The sequence below is a fragment of the Astatotilapia calliptera genome, chromosome 14, assembly GCF_900246225.1.
Source record: "Astatotilapia calliptera chromosome 14, fAstCal1.2, whole genome shotgun sequence".
NCBI classification, from domain to species: domain Eukaryota; kingdom Metazoa; phylum Chordata; class Actinopteri; order Cichliformes; family Cichlidae; genus Astatotilapia; species Astatotilapia calliptera.
Genome location: NC_039315.1, coordinates 11,555,505 through 11,579,371, shown reverse-complemented (window position 1 = coordinate 11,579,371; position 23,867 = coordinate 11,555,505). Strand labels below are relative to the sequence as shown.

Genomic DNA, 23,867 nt, shown 5'->3' with positions numbered 1-23,867 from the left:
AGTACTCCACAGCGTGGCTGGCAAGAAAGGGTATAAAAGAAGAAAAACTAATGACATGGCCACCTTGTTCACCTGATCTGAACCCCCATTGAGAACCTGTGGTCCATCATCAAATGTGAGATTTACAAGGAGGGAAAACAGTACACCTCTCTGAACAGTGTCTGGGAGGCTGTGGTTGCTGCTGCACGCAATGTTGATGGTGAACAGATCAAAACACTGACAGGATCCATGGATGGCAGGCTTTTGAGTGTCCTTGCAGAGAAAGGTGGCTATATTGGTCGCTGATTTGTTTTTGTTTTGTTTTTGAATGTCAGAAATGTATATTTGTGAATGTGGAGATGTTATATTGGTTTCACTGGTAAAAATAAGTAATTGAAATGGGTATATATTTGTTTTTTGTTAAGTTGCCTAATAATTATGCACAGTAATAGTCACCTGCACACACAGATATCCCCCTAAAATAGCTAAAACTAAAAACAAACTAAAACCTACTTCCAAAAACATTCAGCTTTGATATTAATGAGTTTTTTGGGTTCATTGAGAACATGGTTGTTGTTCAATAATAAAATTATTCCTCAAAAATACAACTTGCCTAATAATTCTGCACTCCCTATATAGGTTTTATTCCCGTCTTCAGTTCATCTTATTCCAACTAGAGTTTCATTTTTTATCGATTTTTGTTGTTATTTTATGGTAGAGCCTATGAAGTTAAATGAATTGCAAAATGTGAGCGCTTGTAGAATAAATGTGAGAACCTGTAGGGAAAAAAAACACACATATTTACTAGGGGTGCAACGATACACAAAATTCACGGTTCGGTTCGGTTCGGTTCGATACTTTGGTGTCACGGTTCGATATTTTTTCGATACAAAAAAAATGTTCATGCCTTTTTAATTTGTTATTTATTAAAATTATAAATATATATTTTAACTCAAAAGTACAGTTTTTAAATGTAATGTTGCTGAAACAAAAGTAATTAAAAAATAAATATATCTCAGGGCTCGCAAAATGTCAAAATCCCCGGTAGCCCTTCGGGCAGGGACTCTTCAGTTTTTGGTAGCCCAAAATAAATTTAAGTAGCCCGAATAAAAAAGAGAGCAATTTTTTGATTGATGTTTTGTTTCCTTTACAATATTATACATTAAAGTAGAATATTGTAAAGGAAACAAAACATTAATCAAAAAATTGTTGAAAAACAAATTACAACATTGTATAAAAATTACAATCATCAACTCAAATACTTGGTTCTAATTGAACAGAAATTTCTATGAACTTGTAAGAACTGTGTAGGACATGAATCAGTCTGTGTCAGATCCTGAATTTGAAATTTCCACTGAAGTCACGGGTAAGAGGCAAGTGGAACCAAGATCTAGGCCATTTATTTTTTGAAGTTTGCAAAGACTGCTAAATTTTGCCAGTGGTAGTTCACTCTTTGCAACATAGTACGCTGTTCTAAACCGATTTTTCAGGTTTATTTTTAGTATCCATCCATCCATCCATCCATCCAATTGGTGTTTGTTCTGGGAAAGATATTGCAGACTGAGCAATAATGCATTTCTTGCATTTCTCATGGGTTCTAATGGGGGCCTTTCTTAAAATTACTGGTCCCAGTAACAAAGGCGCTTGTCGACTCAGAAATCGAGAGAAAACCAACAACACACCAAGCAGAACATTATGTTATTTACACGGGTGCACATAAGTGGTCCGCATGTGCGCATTCGCTGTCAAAATAAAAAACGTGCACCAGATAAGAAGTTGCAACGCGCGTTTGCGTCCATATAAAAAGCACTGTTTTTGTCCGCTAGAGTGGGATTTTCACGGCACATTCCGCACCACATCTCTGTGCGTTCATCATTTGTTTGAAGCCAGCTCACCTCCTGCAACCACTTTTCCTTGCTTCTTTTGTGGTTCGGACTCCTTCTGACATTTTTTTGGAGGTGGAGGAACACCAAAGTAACTGCTTAAAGGAGCTTCTTCGACATCTTTAAGAGTTCTAAACAACTTTCTGTCCTCCTCCAGAAAATGTTATGTATGCAAACACGCGTTGCAACTTCATATCTTGTGCGCGTTTTTTGGGGGGGGGGGGGGGGTTTGACAGCGAATGCGCACCTGCGGACCACTTATGTGCAGCCCTGGTTATATAGCTCATCATATTGCAGCCGCAGAAATTCTTTTGTCCATGAAACCATAAAGCTGCACTTTCTTTTTGCCTCATAGTCTGATTTGTCATAACTTCTCCGTTTTGTGGTAAGCTTTTCTTTGGCTGTCACTTCTTCACCCTGACCTGTCTTATTTGGCTCAGCAGAACTAAAGTATATATCCTGCTGCTTTTACACACACACACATAACGGTCAGCGATTCTCTGCGCGATCAACCTCTCATATGTTTAAGCTTGCTGCGGGAGATTTCACTTGTCATGTTTGCATAGTAAGCTAACGATTGATAAGACGATGTCAGAGGAATTGGTGCGCAAATTATCATCACTCACCAATCAGTGCTGTCGCTCTCTATACACAGTTCCCGTGATTGCAAAGTGAAAGCAAAAAACAAGCGCAAATTCAAACGCGATTTCAATATGTCACATATTGACAGTGGCTCACCGATGCCAATGACATAATTACCCAGCTACATTTCCGAAAGAATGCAAAAGCATTGACATATATTTTTCCTTCCTACAATAGTCCGATGGGCAGGGCAGAGATAGATTTTGGTAGCCCAACTGGAAAAATCGCTAGCCCCGGGACGTCAGGCTAGCGATTTTGCAAGCCCTGTATCTGATTGAGGAATCAGTCATCTTTGGAAAAGAGAGTTTATTACAGAGAAATGGCTCTTTCCAAAATAAAAGCTATATTATACGCTTCTTCTGGGCTATTTTCTCAGCAGCATATTAAACATATCAGGTCCCCATAAGGAGAATCATGTGCTAACGGCTGTCTAAATGACTCGGGTAAAGTTTGTAGCATGCATGCTTGTTGTTTTTGTCTGCTTCCACTTGTCTTTGCACTAGGATGATGTCGGCGTAAATGTGCAGTCATATTTGTTGTATTCCCACTAGTGCTGTCAGCGTCTCGCTTTCCAAAATAAAAGCTATACTATACGCTTCTTCTGGGCTATATTCTCAGCAGCATATTGTAGCGGGTCAGGGCTGTTCGGGGTTCGGTTTGTACAGTTATGTTTTGTTTATGTTGCCATAGTGACGGGTGACGCCCTCTCACTGCGACGGTTTGTCCTTCCGGGGTCAGAGGGCGCCCTGTGTGTTGTTGTTGTTGCTGTGCGGTTGCCGCGCTGAGCAGTTAGCTTGCGGCAGTGTTCTTCTGCAGATGTCAATAAACGGCTGTGCTCCTTGGCTTGCTCACGGGAAGCAAGACCAAACGATACCTCCATCTCCTCCTTGTCTGAGCTCGCCACATTGGTGTCAGAAGTGGGATGATGGTGGCACCCCATGTGCTGACCCGAGTGACTTTTCCCCCACCGGTCGTGCCCGGCCGGTGCGCCAAAAGAAGGCACCTGGACATTTGCAGGACTTTGTGTGGGGTACTGGGGTCGTAGGGGACAACTGACCCCTTAGGTGGGGGCTATGTAGCGGGTCAGGGCTGTTCGGGGTTCGGTTTGTACAGTTATGTTTTGTTTATGTTGCCATAGTGACGGGTGACGCCCTCTCACTGCGACGGTTTGTCCTTCCGGGGTCAGAGGGCGCCCTGTGTGTTGTTGTTGTTGCTGCTGTGCTGTTGCCGCGCTGAGCAGTTAGCTAGCGGCAGTGTTCTTCTGCAGATGTCAATAAACGGCTGTGCTCCCTGGCAAGCTCACGGGAAGCAAGACCAAACGATACCTCCATCTCCTCCTTGTCTGAGCTCGCCACATTGGTGTCAGAAGTGGGATGATGGTGGCACCCCATGTGCTGACCCGAGTGACTTTTCCCCCGCCGGTCGTGACCGGCCGGTGCGCCAAAAGAAGGCACCTGGACATTTGCAGGACTTTGTGTGGGGTACTGGGGTCGTAGGGGACGACTGACCCCTTAGGTGGGGGCTATGTAGCGGGTCAGGGCTGTTCGGGGTTCGGTTTGTACAGTTATGTTTTGTTTATGTTGCCATAGTGACGGGTGACGCCCTCTCGCTGCGACGGTGTGTCCTTCTGGGGTCAGAGGGCGCCCTGTGTGTTGTTGTTGCTGTGCGGTTGCCGCGCTGAGCAGTTAGCTAGCGGCAGCGTTCTTCTGCAGATGTCAATAAACGGCTGTGCTCCCTGGCTACCTCACAGGAAGGAAGACCAAACGACACCTCCGTCTCCTCCTTGCCTGAGCTCGCCACAATATTAAACATATCAGGTCCCCATAAGGAGAATCATGTGCTAACGGCTGTCTAAATGACTCGGGTAAAGTTTGTAGCATGCATGCTTGTTGTTTTTGTCTGCTTCCACTTGTCTTTGCACTAGGATGATGTCGGCGTAAATGTGCAGTCATATTTGTTGTGTTCCCACTAGTGCTGTCAGCGTTAATCTCATTGAAATGACGTTAACGCCACAACATGGCAAATCTCCGTTAACGAGCTACCCCTGATCGCCCTGTGCGTGGGGCTAGACGGCCAACACGTTAACGAGCTAACTGCGCTAACACACTAGTTCCCACCCATGTAATTGAGCATTGCGTGGCACATCCAACATTGGCTGTATCCCAATTCAGGGTCTGCAGCCTTAAAGTACGCAGCCTCAACGATCCTCAAGGGCCGCGTACTCAAAGACCGCTAAGGCTGGAAGTGCAAGGCTTGTGTAATGGGACGGTCTAGCCTCCGTTGCGGTGATACTGTTGTTTGTCAATAAAGTTTTTTTTAAAAAGCCTCCATTGCGCTGCCCAGGTTGCCTAGCAACCATGATACTAACCACTGGAAACGTGTCATAGCTTTGTTTGACAGAAATGAAGGAAAAAATCTTTTGTTCATTTGTTTGTTTGTTTCTACATGAGCTTTGATCATTCTCTATAAGATTAAGCTCAGCTATTGAATGGAGTATATTTTAAAGTAAAGGCTTTAAAACCAAGTTAGTACAAACGTCACTAATGTCACATAACTTTGCCGACATGTGGCCAACAGTAATGTTTAATGTTCTTCGTTATTAAACATTTCCACATAAATAAGTGACATAATATTCAGTACTTACTTTTCACAGTTTACTCTTCGGCCGCTCCGCTTCTATCGTCTGCGGCAGAATTCTCCACACCGACTGCTGCGCTATGAATTGTGGGATATATGGGACCACGAAGTCTACACTGCCACAGCCTTAAAATTCAGGGAAATGAAGGACGCATTTCAGGGCCGCATTTCGAGCAGCCTTTGAATTGGGACAGCCTTCGGCGCGCCGCTGTGACGTAATCGGCCTTGAAATGCGTACTTTAAGTCTGCAGACCCTGAATTGGGATACAGCCTGTGTTGAGCGCTCAGTGGATCTGCGCTCGACAGTGCAGCCTAGGCGGAGTAGTCGAACGCAGATTCACTGAGCACTCAACACAGACAGCATCGTCAGAAGAAAAGTTGATAAAATAAATTACAAATTTTGTATTGTTCGATACATATACGTACCGAACCGAAAGCACTGTATTGAACGGTTCAATATCGATACGAGTATCGTTGCACCCCTAATATTTACCTTCATACCTGTTGTTTGCAGTTTCAGTTTTTTTGTCATTTCTTGGCCCTTGTTTTGTCAGAGTACATTTACTGTGCTATCTTCACGTTAGCTCGTTCACTCACAGTATTGTTGTGTTTCCTCATTTCCGTGAGAGTTGTTTGTTTCCCAAACACAAGTCACTGTTATTAGAATCTGTGTCTGATTTTGAGTTGACACCCTCCCATTGATTGTCTGATTATCCTCATCTGTCTCTCATCACCCAGCTATGTCCATCCCCCTGATTAGCTCTCTCATGTCTCCCCTCAGTCTTGAGCATCTGTGTGCTTTCCCAGTGTGGTGCTTGTTTGTTTACCTGGAGTTGTAGACTTTTTTAAACTTTGTGTTAAATATACAACATTCACCCAGTAACACAGTTCTTTTCCTATGCCTAGCACTTTATATCTCCTTGCCCAAGGATACGTTGGCATGCCGAAAGGAGCAGCCGGGTATGAACCACTAACCCTTCAGTAGATAACAAATTAGTATATAACCTGCTCTACCTGCAGCTAGAGCTACTCCACAGACTTTTCTACCATTACGACTTCTGTTTTCAGCCCAATAAAATGTTGTTTTTTTACTTCATGACTGAGCATTAGGCCTTGGAAATATCCAATATCTACCCATACTGTACAGGAGTATGACTTCATATAAATTCTCCTCAGCACACCAAAGGATTTTCTGTCAGTGACCTGGTGCTAATCACAAGAGGCCAAGATCTAAACAGTAATCAGACAGTTGGTTTAAATGTATTATTTGAGGGGCATACATTTTGTTTAAATGAAAATTTCCAAAGCTGTACATCAATATCACACAAAAATCCATACACCTTGTGTTTTATAGTGGTAGTGCTCTATTTTCACTTTAATAATTTGGAAGAAAAAAAATCCTTCCTGTACTTCCTGTCACTACTTTATAACTCATACAGACACAGTTGTATTTAAACTGAGGACATCACATTGATTCAAGTTTCACTGCAGTACGCCTGTTGTAAACCCAATCAAACCTAATCATTTTCTAAGCTTAAACATCACTGTAAAATGTTATGGGGGGGATCTTGTGAAGCTTTACCCCCACTGTCCCCATAACAAAAGTGTTCAAAGTAAGCACACACAAATGCAGACACACTCAACATCCTGCTTTCATTAATGAGACCTGCCCTAAGCCTCTCAGAGGAACCTTCCTCTCTTTCAGTCTATCGAACAATTGCACAGCCCTATCTTTCTTTCACAGCACAATGAGCAAAGAGAGGCAGAAAAGGAGGGGGCGGCACTGACTCTGGCGTCATTTTCTGAAACATGCGCATTCACCAAACCACCAAAGATGCGTGCTGAGGAAGAAGAGGGTCATAAAAGTCTGCTAGAGTTGCCAGGAAAAATGGAGATGGAAGGGGACATACATTTTCCAGCTTTTCTTCCCCCCTGCTTATATGCATGTCTTTGTGTGCCTAAGTTAAAGCAATAAGAGCAAACAGAGGTTTGATTAAATTACCAGTATTTACATAGAAGGAATTTTAAATAAGTGTGAAGAATGAGTGGTAAAAGAAAGGATGAACAGAGGACTTTGCAAGTGAGGGAGGATGATCCTTAGAAAGTCGTTGTCACAAAAAGACATGAAAAAAGACTTTCAACCCACTCAGCCATTGCAGCGCTCTCAGCCTCCATACTGAACATCTGATTAACAAATACATTTATGGTGAGCTAAATTATACTGCCGTCAACCTTTTACATTAAAACGCCATTAGCTGTGCCATTAATACTGATAAGGATTATTATAATTCCTTTTGCATTTGCTGTTTGGATGATCATATTTCCCATTGGGCTGTTGCTGGAAATCAATAACAAGAGGGCCCATTCTCTGTATATTAGCAGCATTCATCATAATAAAAGCTCTACTGTTGGCGGATGTAGATGTCAAAGTCATACCCACAGGAGCCTGATTTGATTGGCTCTCCATGCCTTCATAACAACTAATTACCATATTACAGAGCAGGAAATGGGTAATGTGAGCGCCCCTGTAACTTCTGTGCGCCTGCACCTGTCTATGGTTTTTGATTTAACACACATCGCAATTTGAGAGCTTCCAAGTCTGATCAACAGAACAAGGATGCAGACCTATAATTAAAACCCAATGTAGCTGCAAGCCAGTGCTGTCTGTGTGCTTTTTACACTTCATCACCTTTATCAGCACTTCTGGCTCTAAGAGGTGTCAAGCATCTCCATTTGTGACCAGCTGGATGCAATTACATTTTTTTTAAATAAAAGGAAAAAAAGACCTCAGGGGTTCAAGCATGTGTCAGATATTTCCTTTACATAGGTCTCATTGAAGAATCAGCCATGAGTCCATGTTTAAACAACAAATGATTCAAGGATCTAATGACTGCTTCAATGACTGCTCCAGGATTAGATACAGTAGTTTAGCTAATTAGATTCATTTCAAACAAAGAATAACCCTACATGTTTCTGTGTTAAGCATTCCCCATTGACACTCGGAGGTTTCTGTTACATAACTGAACCCTCCTTACAGGAAATGAAAAAAATAACCAAATTTCTCACTAATTACTTGGATAGCAATAAGTGCTCAGAGAAATCTGCTCACTATTCAAAAAATGCTTCAGCATGAAGTAGAGTGATATGGGAAACATTATTCTTATATGTAACATATAGTAACTAAAGTGCTAAAAATGTGCTTATTTGTGGTGTTTCTGTCATGGTCCTGAAAAGCCTTCAGTTAATCCAAAATGCTGCAGCAAGAGTCCTGACAGGGGCCCTGCGACAGACTGGCGACCTGTCCAGGGTGTACCCCGCCTCTCGCCCTATGACAGCTGGGATAGGCTCCAGCGCCCCCCGCGACCCTGAAAAGGATAAGCGGAAGCGAATGGATGGATGGATGGAGTCCTGACAGGGACTAGAAACAGAGAGCATATTTCTCCTGTTTTGGCTTCCCTTCATTGGCTTCCTGTTAAATCCAGAATTGAATTCAAAATCCTGCTCCTCACATACAAGGTCTTAAATAATCAGGCCCCATCTTATCTTAATGACCTTGTAGTACCATATCACCCTATTAGAGCGCTCCGCTCTCGCTCTGCAGGCCTACTTGTTGTTCCTAGAGTGTTTAAAAGTAGAAGGGGAGGGAGAGCCTTCAGTTTTCAGGCCCCTCTTCTGTGGAACCAGCTTCCAGTTTGGATTCAGGAGACAGACACTATCTCTACTTTCAAGATTAGGCTTAAAACTTTCCTTTTTGCTAAAGCATATAGTTAGGGCTGGATCAGGTGACCCTGAATCCTCCCTTAGTTATGCTGCAATAGACGTAGGCTGCCGGGGGATTCCCATGATGCATTGAGTTTTTCCTTTCCAGTCACCTTTCTCACTCACTATGTATTAACAGACCTCTCTGCATTGAATCATATCTGTTATTAACCTCTGTCTCTCTTCCACAGCATGTCTTTTATCCTGTCTTCCTTCTCTCACCCCAACCGGTCGCAGCAGATGGTTCTGCCGGAGGTTTCTTCCTGTTAAAAGGGAGTTTTTCCTTCCCACTGTTGCCAAAGTGCTTGCTCATAGGGGGTCATATGATTGTTGGGTTTTTCTCTGTATCTATGAAGCGCCTTGAGGCGACTTATGTTGTGATTTGGCGCTATATAAATAAAATTGAATTGAATTGAATTGAATTGAATTGAGTCAGTGACCCAGTGTTTTGGATTTTGCATTGTTCGTTTTTATTCTTAGTCTTTGTTTTCATCTTGCTTCATGTATATTAGGATTTGATTTCTGTTTGGTATTTCTATCTCTTAGGTTTTGGTCCCTGTGCTCCTCATGTCTCTGGTCCCTGTACTCAGTGGTCCCTCTGTTTAGTGTCTGGTCGGTGTCTCTGTACCTGCCCCGGTCCCGCCTTTCCTGTCTAGTTGTCCCTCTCCTTATGTTCCTGATGTATCAGTATCGTGAGTCTGTGTCTGTAAGTTCTGTCTGTGTGTTTCCTGTTTTACTTTAAAGGTCCGTGTCTCAGGTTAGTGTATTCTGTCTTGCTTCCCTTGTCTCGTCTTGGCCAATTAGATTCAGGTGTGTCTCCCTCCTGTGCGCCACTTCCTTGTTACTGAGTGTGTGTATTTAGTGTCCGTGTCTGCTCCTACTTGTCGTCACGTTGTACCCTCACCAAGCGGTGTGTCCTGTCTCCCTTGCCGGTTTAGCTTATGTTTGTGTCTCTCAGTTTAGTTCAGTTTGTGTCCAGCAATAAAGCTGTTAAAGCTCACATCTGCCCTTTTTGAGTCTGCATTTGGGTCCTCCATCCCTGCCTGCGTGCATACAGCCATGACAGTTTCTAATAGCTTATTCCTGTTTTTAATGAAATACAACAATGCTGAAGTCTTTGTTTATTTATTTTTTGTTGCCTGACATGCAGCTTCTCACAGGAAAGGACCCACAGAGAGGACAACTGCATTGAAGTTCCAGCCTTCAATCAACAGGCTGTAGCCAAAAGAAGCAAAGGTAATTGGAGAGTATGTATGCTGGGTGAGTAATGAGCTAACTGTACAGCGGTGCAGCAGAACAATCTTCAAAAACATAAAGCAATTTTTTAAAAAGGAATCTCAAAATTAAAACAGGAAATAACAGAAACAGAAACCCAAAACTATGACAGGCAGGGCAGCCAATTTTTGACTGCCATCTCATATGTGCAACAAGACTCGTGTGAGTCACACTTACTGATTTTTATTTTAGTGTAATGCCGAGCATTTCGTCAAATATTTGTCAAAAATCATAAACAAACATGTACATCATCTCTGTTTGTGCACAAAATTGTTTTTTGTTCACTTGTGTCCCAGCTTTTCTAAAGGGGAAACAAGTGTGACACAGAAACTGATAAAATTACATGCATGTCTGGTTCTAAATAAACTGTTTCTGCTCTTTTCTTTCTTAGTAGTATACCACTTTAGGGTTTCTAATAAAAAAGGATAGTTGAAAGCAAAATGGAAATTAATTTTCCCCATAACTGAGTAGACACGACTGACAAATCTGCTCTTAGTTCAACATATTTCTAAAGCTTGCACTTCAATAGCAGGGTATACAATTTTCTAAAGCCTCACACCAACCCACAAAGCCTTATCTTCATATCTCTTCCCGTAGGCTGTTAAAACAAGCGATCAGTCCTTGTCCTACTTTCTCTCAGTAATGTAGGTGGATGGAGAGAAAGGGGAACCAGACGATGCATCATAACTGCTGTTAAGAGAGAAGCTTTATGTCCCAAGAGTGGGCTAAAACATGCACCAAATAAATCAGGGACTCATTATGGAGTCCCTACAACCAAGAATCCCAGAGAGATTACAGCAGTGCTGTGCCAGATCTAACAGCTGACTACCTCACATACTGTGACTGATCCTCAGAGAGAAGTGTCAAGCCAATGGTACTCCACCAGAAGAAGATAAAGTATAATTACTTGAACCACAGGCTTTAGGGGGCAATTTCGGTTCTGCCTCTATAGGACAAAAACACACAGATGGGATCAAGGCTCTCTGTGTCCTGTATAAATGTAAATGGGAGAACTCACACTGCTAAGTCACTGAGTCTCTCTGTAGTCAGTCTACCCCTGTAATCCAGTCAGAGTAACAGAATTCAAACCAGATTTCATGAAATTAGAAATGAGAAAATAGATTAAGCAATGAAATATTCAGGAGCAGCAGTCCTCCCATATCAGCAAATTGATTTCCAGGCTTAAATCACTCGGCCTACCTATGAGCACCGAACGTCCATCTCCAAGAGGGTAGCGTTGGTAGCGTGGCACAGCAAATGGTGGCAACTTGTGGAAGAGAGGCTGCAGTAGCGGCTCCAGTCTAGAAGCTGAAGGATCCGAGGGGTAAAACAGGTTGAAAATCTGAGAGCAGGCTGGACGAAGCTGGCTCACTGAGGGTCAGAAAACACAAATGACAAGCATGACCATAAGAAAGGATTTCAACCTGAGTCAAGCGAGCCCTTTGGATAAGTGAAGTGATAAAAGCAAAGTGAAAATCAGTTCACCCTAACCCAGTGTAAACTGTTACAACGTTTTCATAGAAAAACAACATATTGATTGTATTAAATTTAAAACTACAGTACTTAAATACATGTTTTGCATCATTTCTCCTTCTTACCCTGAACAGCGGGCAGCACAGTGCGTCTCATGGCCAACACTAGGCCCAGCGGGCAGCCCAGCAGGAAGCAGTCCGATACCTCAAAGTCAAATCTGCCTGGGTTCAACACCAGACTAGTACTACTGCCGCCACGCACCTCCGTTCCCTCCTTCATCAAACTGGAAGTTTAAAAAACACAGACATAATATACATCATTCATACAGGCAACTCACATTTAACATAATTCAGTACAAGACAAAAATATAATTAGAGTTCTGACATCTAGGATCTGAATACGCAGAAACTGGGGAGCGATGAGTAAACATCCCCCCGGCGCTTAATGCTAAATGCTCGGTTGGTGGAAGGGGTTGAAACAGCAAACAGTGATGGAGCAGCACCGACATCTCAGAGGGGGAGTTGGGAAATTTATAGCTTGAATGGGTCGCCAAATTGGGAGCGAGCGTTTGTTATACCACTCGAAAACAGAAAGACATGTTACATGTGAATGATGTAGTGCGGCCCAATTTGTCTGCCTGATTTAGCTCCATCAACACCACCAAGCTTTTTTCCCCTACTAACTGGTTCCATGGTCTAAGAGTCCAAAGGTGTACAGTGTATGCCCTTCTCTCACCTGTAGTTTTTCCATTTCCCTCTCTTTCCTCTGTCTTTCTGCACATACCTCCATTTATAGGTGTTTGTTTCTGATCTCTGGCTACTTGCCTGAATAATCAAACATGCTCAGTGCTTATTCTCATACAGAGAATAAATAAGAAAAATGTCATTCAAAGTTTCCCTTTAAAGTACACACTTGTATTTTATATAGAGGACTTATAAGACTCATGTATTTTATATTTCTATGCTTTTTTCTCATAAAACATACTGTTCACTGTATCCACACATATCCAGGACACTTTTACGAGTGCTTACAAGCCTTTAATCCCTTTAAAAATTGCAAAAAAAAACCCCTATATTTACTATGACATGTTTCCATTTCTTTTGGGTTTGTGTGTAGGGGGGTTTCTTGCCCTTCCTCAGATGCAGGGCAGATGGTCCCCCTTTCCAAAGCCTGAGGCTCCTTCCTATTAAAAGAGAGTTTACTGCCTACTGTCAGCAAATGTCCCGCTCAAAGGGAATTGTCGTATCTAAATTAATATAAGGTCTCCGCCTCAATACGTAAAGTGCCCTGAGATGACTTTTCCTGTTATTTGGTTCCAAAATAAATTGAGCTAAATTGAATCACCATGCTATCTTCACGCTCACATGCACTAATTCACAAGCTCTTCTTTGGCAAAAAATGTTACTGAATTAAGATAGTGCTCATGATTCACAGTAGCTAAATGGAAAATGTTATTAAATGGACAAAAATACACAGTCCATCACTGGTGTGTACATAACATTCAAACAAACGCTTCACCCTCTTAACATAGATTAAGGTACATTCATCACTTTTAACATCTCTGCTTTCCATGAAAAATATGAGCAAGTAGGAAATTAATACAAAAAGATCATTTTAATACAGATTTCTGGCGTGTGTGTGCAGGATTCAGCTAACATGATGACAAAAGCTGGCAGTGTAGCAGGGTTATATGTGCAATAAGACAACTTAAATGAAAGTAGAGGTAATCCAAAATCTCTTATGGTGAACAGTTGAATGTTGGAGCAGTTGACTTGTGATCCTTTTTCTTTGTCCACATTCAAATGTAGGCTTGCATGTTTTAACATTCTGGGGTTGTTGCAAGCCCTGGGCCTAAATGACTCAGCCAGAGCAGCTTTTCACCCGGTCTTCACAGTCTGCATCACACTGACAGTTGTTTGAACAGCCGAGTTGGTCTCAGACAGAACCCACTGCTGCTGAATGACGAGATCCATTTGCTTACCAGCAAGCCAACATTTCCCATCAAGTCCTACACAAAGAGGACGGATTAGCCAACAGTCTCCAGCCATCCTTAAAAGCCAAATCAATAGTGCTTTGATTGCTTTCTGATTCTATTTTTAGCTTTTGTCTTCACACACACGTGCGCGCACGCACACACACACACTTGACTTCATTCACAAACAATACACACAAATCTGTATTTACCTGAATTTGCTAATATAAATTCAAACTGCCTTGCAAACATCTGGACACAAAGCATGCCCGTCTTAAATGTAAATGCATCACTCAGCTAAATGAACTCTATATTACTGCATATCCTAAAAATCTGTAAAATAATTAATGGTACTGAAAAACTAATTAATAGCCATACTTGCTGGATATCATGACTTCCATTCAAATTGTTTGCCATGTGCAGTGAGTTTATTGCTTTTATTCTTCCTCCCCTCACCAGCAACCAGTCGCGTCAGATGGCCGTCCCTCCCTGAGCCTGGTTCTGCTGGAGGTTTCTTCCCGTTAAAAGGGAATTTTTCCTTCCCACTGTTGCCAAAGTGCTTGTTGATAAGGGGTCATATGAATGTTGGGTTTTTGTCTGTATGTATTATCGTAAGGTCGGCCTTACAATATAAAGCGCCTTGAGGCGATTGTTGTTGTGATGTGGTGCTGTATAAATAAAACTGAATTGAATTGAATCCATGTTACAACTCTAGGCAAACGTAAGAGATGGAGTGTGGCAGTTTGCAAAGAGATTTCAATGATCAGTGGGCCTAAAGATGAAACGTGCAAATTCATTGAAACGTTTTGTGCGAATTTCTAACATTTCTGCACACACATTAGTGAACTACACCACATCCACATCTTCACTTTGTCTTTGTTTGCAAGAAAATTCATTGCTACAGAAAATAATTCCTGAAAATTAAAAGAAAGCACTCTTGTTTGTGTGTGATTCATTGAGAATTGTTTACACAGTAGAGGTACCCTTGGGATTTGGATGACTAAAACACTGAATATATATTGTTTAAATACATTTTCATGTTAAATTTATTTCTGCTGTCCATAAGATGCTGGAGTGTGCTATAGCTCAATGAGTGTTATTTGGCCCTGTTTTTATAGGAAGTGAAACATTGTTTTTGTTGTTTAGTGGCTGTCCCATTATTTTTTTTAAGATAAATCTGACACACATCACATTTGTGGTGGTGTTTTTGTGTGAATGGTTGACATTTTATGAGACCTAATGAGTAATGAACGCATGCTGTGTCATTACTGTACTAAACAGATCTGACACTGATGCCTCCACATCAAGCTAAAGCACCTCTGATTCTGTGATGGGCTAGCCAGCCATTCTCCAAGCAATCTTCACATAATCTCATCTTTTTCTGAGTAGTTTGAATAAATAAGATTTACATATGTTAACAATGTGTTTTGGTGCTTTTTTGTTGGAAATTGTGTCTGTCTACATATCATTGAAACTGATCCAAACAAACAGATACATCTATGGTAAAATGAATGGTAAGCATAGCACACCCTCCTGGATTTCCACGTGAGAAATGTCGTGATCATTTGTGCATTATCTCAAGGGCAATTTTTAGTCTGGAATATTGCAAACTACAGGGTGAGAGCCATCAAAAGGGCAATTCTCAATTGAGGAATAATGTCCATGCAAGAGGAGATTTAATAAGCCCTCATGATGACTGTAGGGGGAAAAAAGGCAGACCCAGGCGAGGAGCTTAATCAGGAGTGTAGAAGCAAAAAGTGAGAAGGGGCATTGATGTGAACTATGTGGCATAACTGTGAATTGATGAGATCCTATTTTCAGTGTGTCTGCTTAATGGTGTAAGCCTAGTAGAGCATTTGGGGCGATCGTGGCTCAAGAGTTGGGAGTTCGCCTTGTAATCGGAAGGTTGCCGGTTCGAGCCCCGGCTTGGACAGTCTCGTCGTTGTGTCCTTGGGCAAGACACTTCACCCGTTGCCTACTGGTGGTGGTCAGAGGGCCCGGTGGCGCCAGTGTCCGGCAGCCTCGCCTCTGTCAGTGCGCCCCAGGGTGGCTGTGGCTACAATGTAGCTTGCCATCACCAGTGTGTGAATGTGTGTGTGAATGGGTGGATGACTGGATATGTAAAGCGCTTTGGGGTCCTTAGGGACTAGTAAAGCGCTATATAAATACAGGCCATTTTAGAGCATGTGATATGCAATGGGAACACTGGTTGCTTGAACTAAGTCAACATGGCAGTCGTTCCCCCTTCAGGCCCCAGTCATATTCACCCGCAGTTCTCAGTCTCCATCACAAACTGGCTGGCAGAGGTACAAACAGGCTATTTATAGTCCAGCAGACTATAGACAGGTAGAGAGGATGTGCAGTCAAGCTGTAAATATTGATACAGAACAGGGGTGACACAGGGCAAAGTATTCCAGACAAACCTGGAAGAGGGCCAGCACACAACATCTGGTTCATCATATAAAGCTGTAACATTGCTGATCAACAATGGCTGCCCAGCAGATACAGATGTTGAACAATGAATAAAATTATCTTTTATGGTGTATTATTTTTAATATCACAATATTGATGAATGTTATGAAAACAAATAAAGAAAACTAGGGATTAAATGGCTAATGGATAGAAAAAATGATGCAAAAGAAAACAGCAAGTCAAAAAGGGCCTGTCCATTTTCAATATTACCCACAATCTAATACTAATAGATACTATCTTAAAAAAACACTTGGTTTCACTTTATTAAAGACACTTAATTTCTTTAGTTGTGGGTTAAGTTCTTTTATCCTGTTTCACCTGGAGAAAAAGTTGTGCTGGCCAGTGGACGAGGTGTCTCCATCATAAGAGTCGCTCTGTTTACGGCTGAGTGGTGGGCCGCCCTGGCCTTCGTTGGGAGCGGAGATGTCAATGTTGCTTTTGCTCAGCCTCTTGCTAGAGCTCAAACCCGAGCTGGACTCCCCCAGCAGGCCTGAGTTATCCTGAGAAAAACATGCAACCTACTATAAGACCTCAAGTCACGACAGTGGTTACACCCCAGAAATTACACATAACATGATGGGACTTGATCTGTTTTCCCAGGTGAACAGTTAAATGGAGGAGGAGAAAACTGTCTGCAAGAGTGAGTCTATTAGATGTGAGGGGATCTTAATGGAAAAATAGGGCTGAGAGGAGGGAGGGAGTACAAGGCTGGGATCATGCAAGGCGTAGAACAGGGAAATAACAAGCTGCTTCAGGATGGCAGTTCGGCACAAATGTCATGATGAATATGTTACATGTACACTGCAGGAACTCTAGTCCTCAGGAATATTCAGATCTCCTTGAAATCCAGCATGGAGTACAAATTGTGACCCAAATGTATGACGAAGGCCCAGGAAAACACAGGTATGTAATTTTGATGTTTATTATCATACATGTCCAGAAAGTGTTTTGTTTCATTAGATGGTAATAGTCTTCCCTCTGCATCATCAGTGTCTGTGTCCCTACCTTCAGGCTCTCAGTGCTATTGTTCCTGCTGCTGTTGTTGGGGCTGCCAGGCCTCTGGTGGTTGCTGAAGCACAAGGCGTCAAAGCACAGAACACCACCCACACAGTCGCCCATCAGGCAAACCTGCACAGAAAATATATGATATAGAGACCCACTACATGAGATTCACTCAGTGATAGTAGAACTGGAGCAATGAATTTAGAAAACAACATATGTTACTGGAACTAGAGGGCATGACGCTGACTTTGTCTTAGTTTCTTATTGTATGCAAACAGAATATTGTAGGTACCACAAAATAACTGCCACAGTATGCCATTAGTAAAAGTTAGTATGCAAGGAATTTTAGTGTTTTGTAATTATGTAGTACATTTATCAGTGGACAGCAATAATAAATGTTGTTATGATAAAAAATAGCAGGTAAAAGCTAATAAAATAAAAATTTAAAAAAGTTGCTGTACAGCATTATTCTGCAGCTGTTTCACTTCTGTGAGCAACTCCTCAATTTCCCTTGGGTATTGCATTGCCCAAATATTTTTTATGGAGAAAACATTTCCAAGAAAAGCATTCTCAAAGATACAGTTTATGCAATAATTAGAGGCCCCTCCAAGTTATAATTCTCACTCAGGTATATTGGGAATTTGGACAACTAGAATGTCTCCAGTTACATTAGTTTGTTTCAGTTCTGCTAGTCTTTCATTTCCTGCTTTACTTTCTTGCATAGTTGTCTCTGGTTAGTTGTGTCTTGTTTTGAGTTCACAACCTCACTTGCTTCACTGTCTAGATTAAGCTTGCCTGACTCTCATCGCCCTCCTGTTTCCTGTTCTCTGATTACCTCATATGTACATGTAGGCTTATCCTCCTCCATTATTATCTTAGGGTTTGTTTGCATCTCTCTGTATTATTTTTTGAATTCAGTTTCTGTTAGTCTGCCTTTGGTCTTGTATTTTAGGATCTGTCTGCCAATAAATAGGTTTTTGCTAATCGGGCTGCCATGAAGTCCTTTTGTCAGCAAATTGGTTAGTTTATGTACTCCCAGTCAAAAATCTGGACACACTTTGAATTTGTTTTTCTTTTTGTTTTGTTTTTTGTGTGAGTTTAGGTAATACGTCTTTTTTTTCTTGTCAATTAACCAGTATTTAGGCAATTCTGTGACTACAAAAGTAGCATCTGGCTCAGCAGCAAGCAGTAATACTTGTCACACAAATATCCTTGCACTTTCCTTCTGTATCACTGAATACATCAGTTTTACCAATGCTTGTTTTCAGTGTCTTTTGGAGTTGAAGACATTGCAATTAGTCTGCAGAATTAAACTGAACACATCAATTTATATTATTTTATTTTCGCATCAGTCTAATGATGTTAAAAATATGCAGTGTTGGAACTTGGTAATTACAACAATAGTAATTACTAGGAGAGAAAATGCTGAGAAAGGATGCCGGGCAGTTTTAGACATAAAGCAGGAGTAGAATAAATTATGAGCTTAAACACAACATCAACAAGCATACAGCATACAGTATTGACACACACACACAAATCAAAGATTAACAGGCACTGACATCACTATCTTTATCATAATGGTCCTTGCACTGTTTTGAGGATACTGACTGTTAATGTAGATGGCATTGCCCATTAGCTACATGTATTTACTATTTGTCATGCACCATAAAGTCCTGAGCATTTTCAATTTTTTACCATATAGTGCTTGAAGAACCGAATTGTAACTACATTTAAAATAGTTCACATATTTGGCATTTAAGGGCCCAAATCCAGTGTGTGAATTCAGGTCCACTGTGAACAGCATTCTCACAGATTATTTCCCCATTATGAGATACAGCCCATGACTAAGAGCCTTGTAAGTTGTTATGTAGAACTAAAAGAGGAAATGTGGTCCAATAAACATTCAAGATCTGGTGCTCTCTGAGGGTCTGAGCACCCACAGTTTCCACACATTAGAAAGCCCACTCAAAAGCAATCTTTGCTCCATTGACTTCCATTAAATGGCCTAAAGCCCATTACTAAATGATGAGAGACAAGAGAGTAGCAGTTCCCCTCGCCTCTCAACGCTTTTCTAAATAGAAGAAGGCACTACAGACCTGACCGCTGAACCCTTGACCGTCTTCTGACTGCAGGAAACTGCGATAGACTTGGTTGGCCCGGTCAATGATGGTCGCCACAGCATCCTGGTAGCGTGGAGAGACAATGGCGAGGAGGGGAAGGGCAGCAAGAGGCAGGTGGTCTACGCTGCTGGACACACAGCTCTCATCATAGCTGTACGGGTTGAGACTGGAGGGGGTGATGGTAGGAGGACAGGAGGGAAGAGTTTAAAGAGGAATAGATGGATGAAGAGCAAGAAGGAAGATTTCATAATTATTTCATACCTTAAAAGGTTTTTTTTACCACTTCGTAAAACACCGGCGCAATGGATTTTTTAACGTAGAGAACCACTTTTTTTTCTGAGGTTTTGATGTTTGGGGGAGGCCTGAAAAAAAATCAAGACTGATGAAGTCTTTTGGAGCTCAGTGACCTGTCTTCTATTTGTCACTGTTTGTTTCTACTTCATGACGGGCCTCAAGGACAGCCTAGCTGATTTTTGATAGCTTGAACACAACTTAGTTTTGTCTTATCTGGACTATAGATATAGGAGAGGGTATACAAATAATTTATATACACTGTAGGGATTGGATGAAGATGCTTCTTATAACAGCTGTGCTTATCTCCTTGTCATGTAAAAATAAATGAACAAAAAAGATTAAAAAACAAAGAAGTTAACGATGTCTAAAATCAAAGCATCATCAAGAAAAGTTCCTCCAGTGTTATGTGATTATTCCACATCCATTCATGGCACACGATATCTGAATTTAGCCCAGGTTTTTCCACAAAGCTTGTGTAGGCATAAATGCATTTGTGTGTGGTTATGTGTTTGTGTAGGCAGGCAAGGTGAGAGGTAGAAGAATCTCTAGAAATAAAAATTATGTAAACAAGCAGCTACAGCAATGAGAGCAGAGTGTGCATTTTTACTGAGCGTGCATGCGTGCACACAGATCAGACGGAACACTTTTTGTGACAGCGTGGGGAAACAGTAAAAGATGGCATTGCCCTGCACTGTCTCCTTGAGCTGCACTTCTGCCACCATCCATCAGCTGCTCTGATTACAGAAAGAACCACCAATGCCACACCAAGGCTGAAATTCCATCAGCAACCACTGATAATTCACAGAAGTTTAAGTTGTGGTTTTTTTTTCTTTTTAAGTTTTCATTACATTTTTGACAACAGTTTTTGGGTACATGCAATTGCTCTACTGAGATACGGGTATCAATTATAATGTTATCACTGTTTAATCCAGCCACTACAGATTTTCGGTCCTGTAAATCGGTAAACAGTTTTTTACAAGCTTTGACACACATCTGTGATATATTTAGCTTTACGCTCCCATGATGTCTGCATATTTTATTTGGCAGACTTTTACACCAGATGTCCTTCTACAACCATGCCCAGTTTCAAACCAGGGATCTTTCACGTGTTAACAGTTACACTAGCTTACTTAACTATTTTATTTAAGATTTATATAGAGAAATTTAGCTCTTTGTAACTCAGCTTGAAAGCAGGCTTGAAACTCATACACTGAATTTATAAGATAAATGCTTAATTTAACATTGGTTTACGTTATTGTGCAGTTTTTGGACAATTAATCAAAAATGAACACACATAGTAGGCTGGATTTGTGTATGGTATTATGGACTGAATGGGTGAATTCTGATATGCAGTTCAAACTGTACATCAGGATGTTGAAATATTATTTAAGTGACGTTAAACATGGCATGGTTTCTGGTGCCAGACAGGCTCGACAGAGTATTTCAGAAACTGATGATGGACTGGGATTTTCTTGCACAACCATCTCCAGGGTTTAAAGAGATCCAAAAAAGAGAAAATACTCAGTAATTGGCAGGAAAAAATACCTTTTTGATGACAGAGGTCAGAGGAGAATGGCCACACTGGTTTGAGCTAATGGGACAGAAACAGTAACTCACATAACCACTACAACAAAGGTATGTCCATGTTCTGGTGGCTTCTTCCAGCAGGATAATGCACCATGATAAAAAAAAAAAAAACCCTCTAATAATATCAAACTGCTTCCTTGAATATGATATATATATCATATGAATATGATATGTATATAGTAAACCGATCTCAATCCACCTATCTACCTGTGGGATGTGCAGCTGACAAATCTGCAGCATCATGTCAATATGGACCAAAATCCCTGAGGACTGTTTCCAGTACCTCATTGAATCTGTCACAAAGACTTACAGCAGATCTGAAGACAAAAGGAAGTATAATCCAGTACTAGGAAGCTGTTCCTAATAAAGTGTTGGGTGCGTGTATCTGCAGCAAGAGCAATCCATGTAAGTCCTGGGCTTCCAGCAACACAGCATTCAGCTGTCAGCCAGTCACATATACAGTGGATAAAGCCACCTCCACAATTCTCATTGTCACATCAAGCACACTTATTCAGCTTGATTTTAAAAGAGAAACTTTGTCGGTAAATTGGTTTGCTTGTTGCAAAAATCCCTTCATTCTTTGCTCATAAAGCCGCATAGAAAATGCACACAACACAAGAGTTTCACAAGAAAAACCACAGATGTGCCCCTGATTGGTGTTGAAATGCCCCCTGTTGAGCCCTTTCTCCTTATTTGGCAAGTCAAGTTCACATTAAGTCATTTTAAGTTCACATTAAATATCGAGTAGGCACAGCTGAGAAAAAAAGAGGAATATGAGAGGAACAACAATGACTTCAGAATCACCTCTGTGATGGATCGGGGGAATTATGTGTTGCAAACTAAGAATATTTAAATCAAATAAAACCAGTATATTTGTATATGTAGCAAACCAGATTTGTTTCTTAGCTTAACTCCTACTCCTCCTAGCTACATGACAAAATATGCATACAGCTTTTATTGTTATTGAGAACTCTGGCGTGCTCTTATTTAGATGCACAAGGTAAACAAATTAAAAAATTCAATGCATTTCGATAAAAATGGAAGTTCTTGTTTTTCATGAAAAGTTGAAAACATCTAATCGGTGAGTAGAAGATGAAACCAGAAAAGAAGTGTATCTTCCTGCCTGATATTCAGCAACTGACCAGAGTTGCCACACACATTGAAATCTCTGCAAACTATGACTGCTAACAGTTCACACAATATAATTGTCATGTTTGAACTTATATATATTATAACTCAAAGAAGAGTAGTTTGTCAGATTTTAAAGAGTTCCACAAAACACTACACATCTTCCAAATTCATGCCCAACAACAATATTGCTGAGTAGATGTACAGAAAAATGTGACAGTGCTGTGTGAAGGAAAGTGACTGGAGTTGTCAGGGGTTTTCTTTCTTACAATTCTAAGTTATAGAACTAAATCAGTGCTTGTGTGTTTCACCTGTTATGTTTCCAGAAGTTTTGCTAATAGCACTTTTCCACTCTGATGTGTAACTGACAGCAGATCTTCTAAGACTATTCACCCTGCAGTGTATGAACTCTGCTCTTAGGGCAGCTTTCTGAGAGTGTTTCAACACCTCAAGCTGCTTTCATGCAGATTGTAAAAAAAAGAGAGAGAGAGAGAAAAGAGAGAGAATGACAGAGGGGGAAAAAAGAAAGAAATCCTTTGTAATGTATTCGCTGTTGCTGGAACGGTGCAGCTATCCGCATAACAACAGTGTCACTCCCTCTACAGCGGCCGCTGTGAAATATTCAGTTCAGGCAACTGCAGCACAGAAATGTCAGGATATTACTCAGGAGCAAGGCTTGTTGTGCAAAAACAGAAGAAGTAGAAGAAGAGCTAAAAAAAAAAAAAACATTAGTTCACCTCATAAATTGAATCAACATAAATTGTTTATCCACTGCTTGTTTATTGAGCTTTGGAGGTGAGAGAAAAGAATTCCCAACATCCCAGCTAAGTACCACTGTGGGTTTGGTCGAAGCCTTGTAGGGCCCTGATCTTATTAAAGTCGTGTTAACAGATGTTCCTCTCATACACTCACAAAACACACTTGCTTTTGGAGAAATGCAAAAAAAACCTGCGATTAATATTCCAAACACAACTCTACCTCTGAAGAGGTTTCACAAGTCACACGACAGGAACAGAGGTTTTACACCTGCTGCACTGCTCCACAAATGTCAGGTGAGACACTCATTATTTGTGTTGTATAATTACTTGATTATGCAAGCGCTTGTTAGTATTAATACCATGGAACAGCCACTGTTTTACATTAGAAAGAGTGCACAAATAGGATTTGTTTGTATGCGCATGAACCAGACTCTTCTCTATTTTATAAAAACATCCTTGAAGGCTGCAGGTTATTCTCTGCACAACATCCATTCTTCTAATTAATGTCAAGCAATTACTACAATCTTTTTTAAGACAAACATGTGCTTTGGAACAGGGTTTTGCTATCAGACCATCCAAATCCGATATGTATTTATTGGCTCTAATTAATCATAAAAATGATTTGATTTCCTTTCCGATGTTGGTGATCAATAAAAACAGAGCTGTGATATTAGGCGAATAATTTTGAGAGCAAAACTGACACTTCTGGTTCTTTGGTTCTGGATTTTACAGCTCAGTATCGTGGTGGATGTAGACTCCTAATTAAGAGCCTAATGTAATATAGCAGACCACAGGAATGATGAACTTGGCATCAATCAAACAGCAATGAGATGGCTGATAATTCAAATGTACCACTTGGGAGGCTTTTTGCTCCTCAAAAGAGACG

General features: G+C 41.1%; 1 protein-coding gene across 4 annotated transcripts in view; it reads right to left on the bottom strand.

The window, feature by feature from the left end:
• Positions 1-23,867, bottom strand: part of pitpnm3 (PITPNM family member 3) — a 106,366-nt gene that overhangs the window by 16,295 nt on the left and 66,204 nt on the right. For all 4 annotated transcript variants that reach the window (XM_026191489.1, XM_026191492.1, XM_026191490.1 and 1 more), the window contains exons 6-10: positions 19,191-19,380; positions 17,098-17,220; positions 16,411-16,592; positions 11,774-11,931; positions 11,376-11,546 (exon numbers count right to left, since the gene is read on the bottom strand). In XM_026191489.1, coding sequence (XP_026047274.1) covers positions 11,376-11,546; positions 11,774-11,931; positions 16,411-16,592; positions 17,098-17,220; positions 19,191-19,380 — 824 coding nt within the window. The remainder of the gene's footprint in view (positions 1-11,375; positions 11,547-11,773; positions 11,932-16,410; positions 16,593-17,097; positions 17,221-19,190; positions 19,381-23,867) is intronic.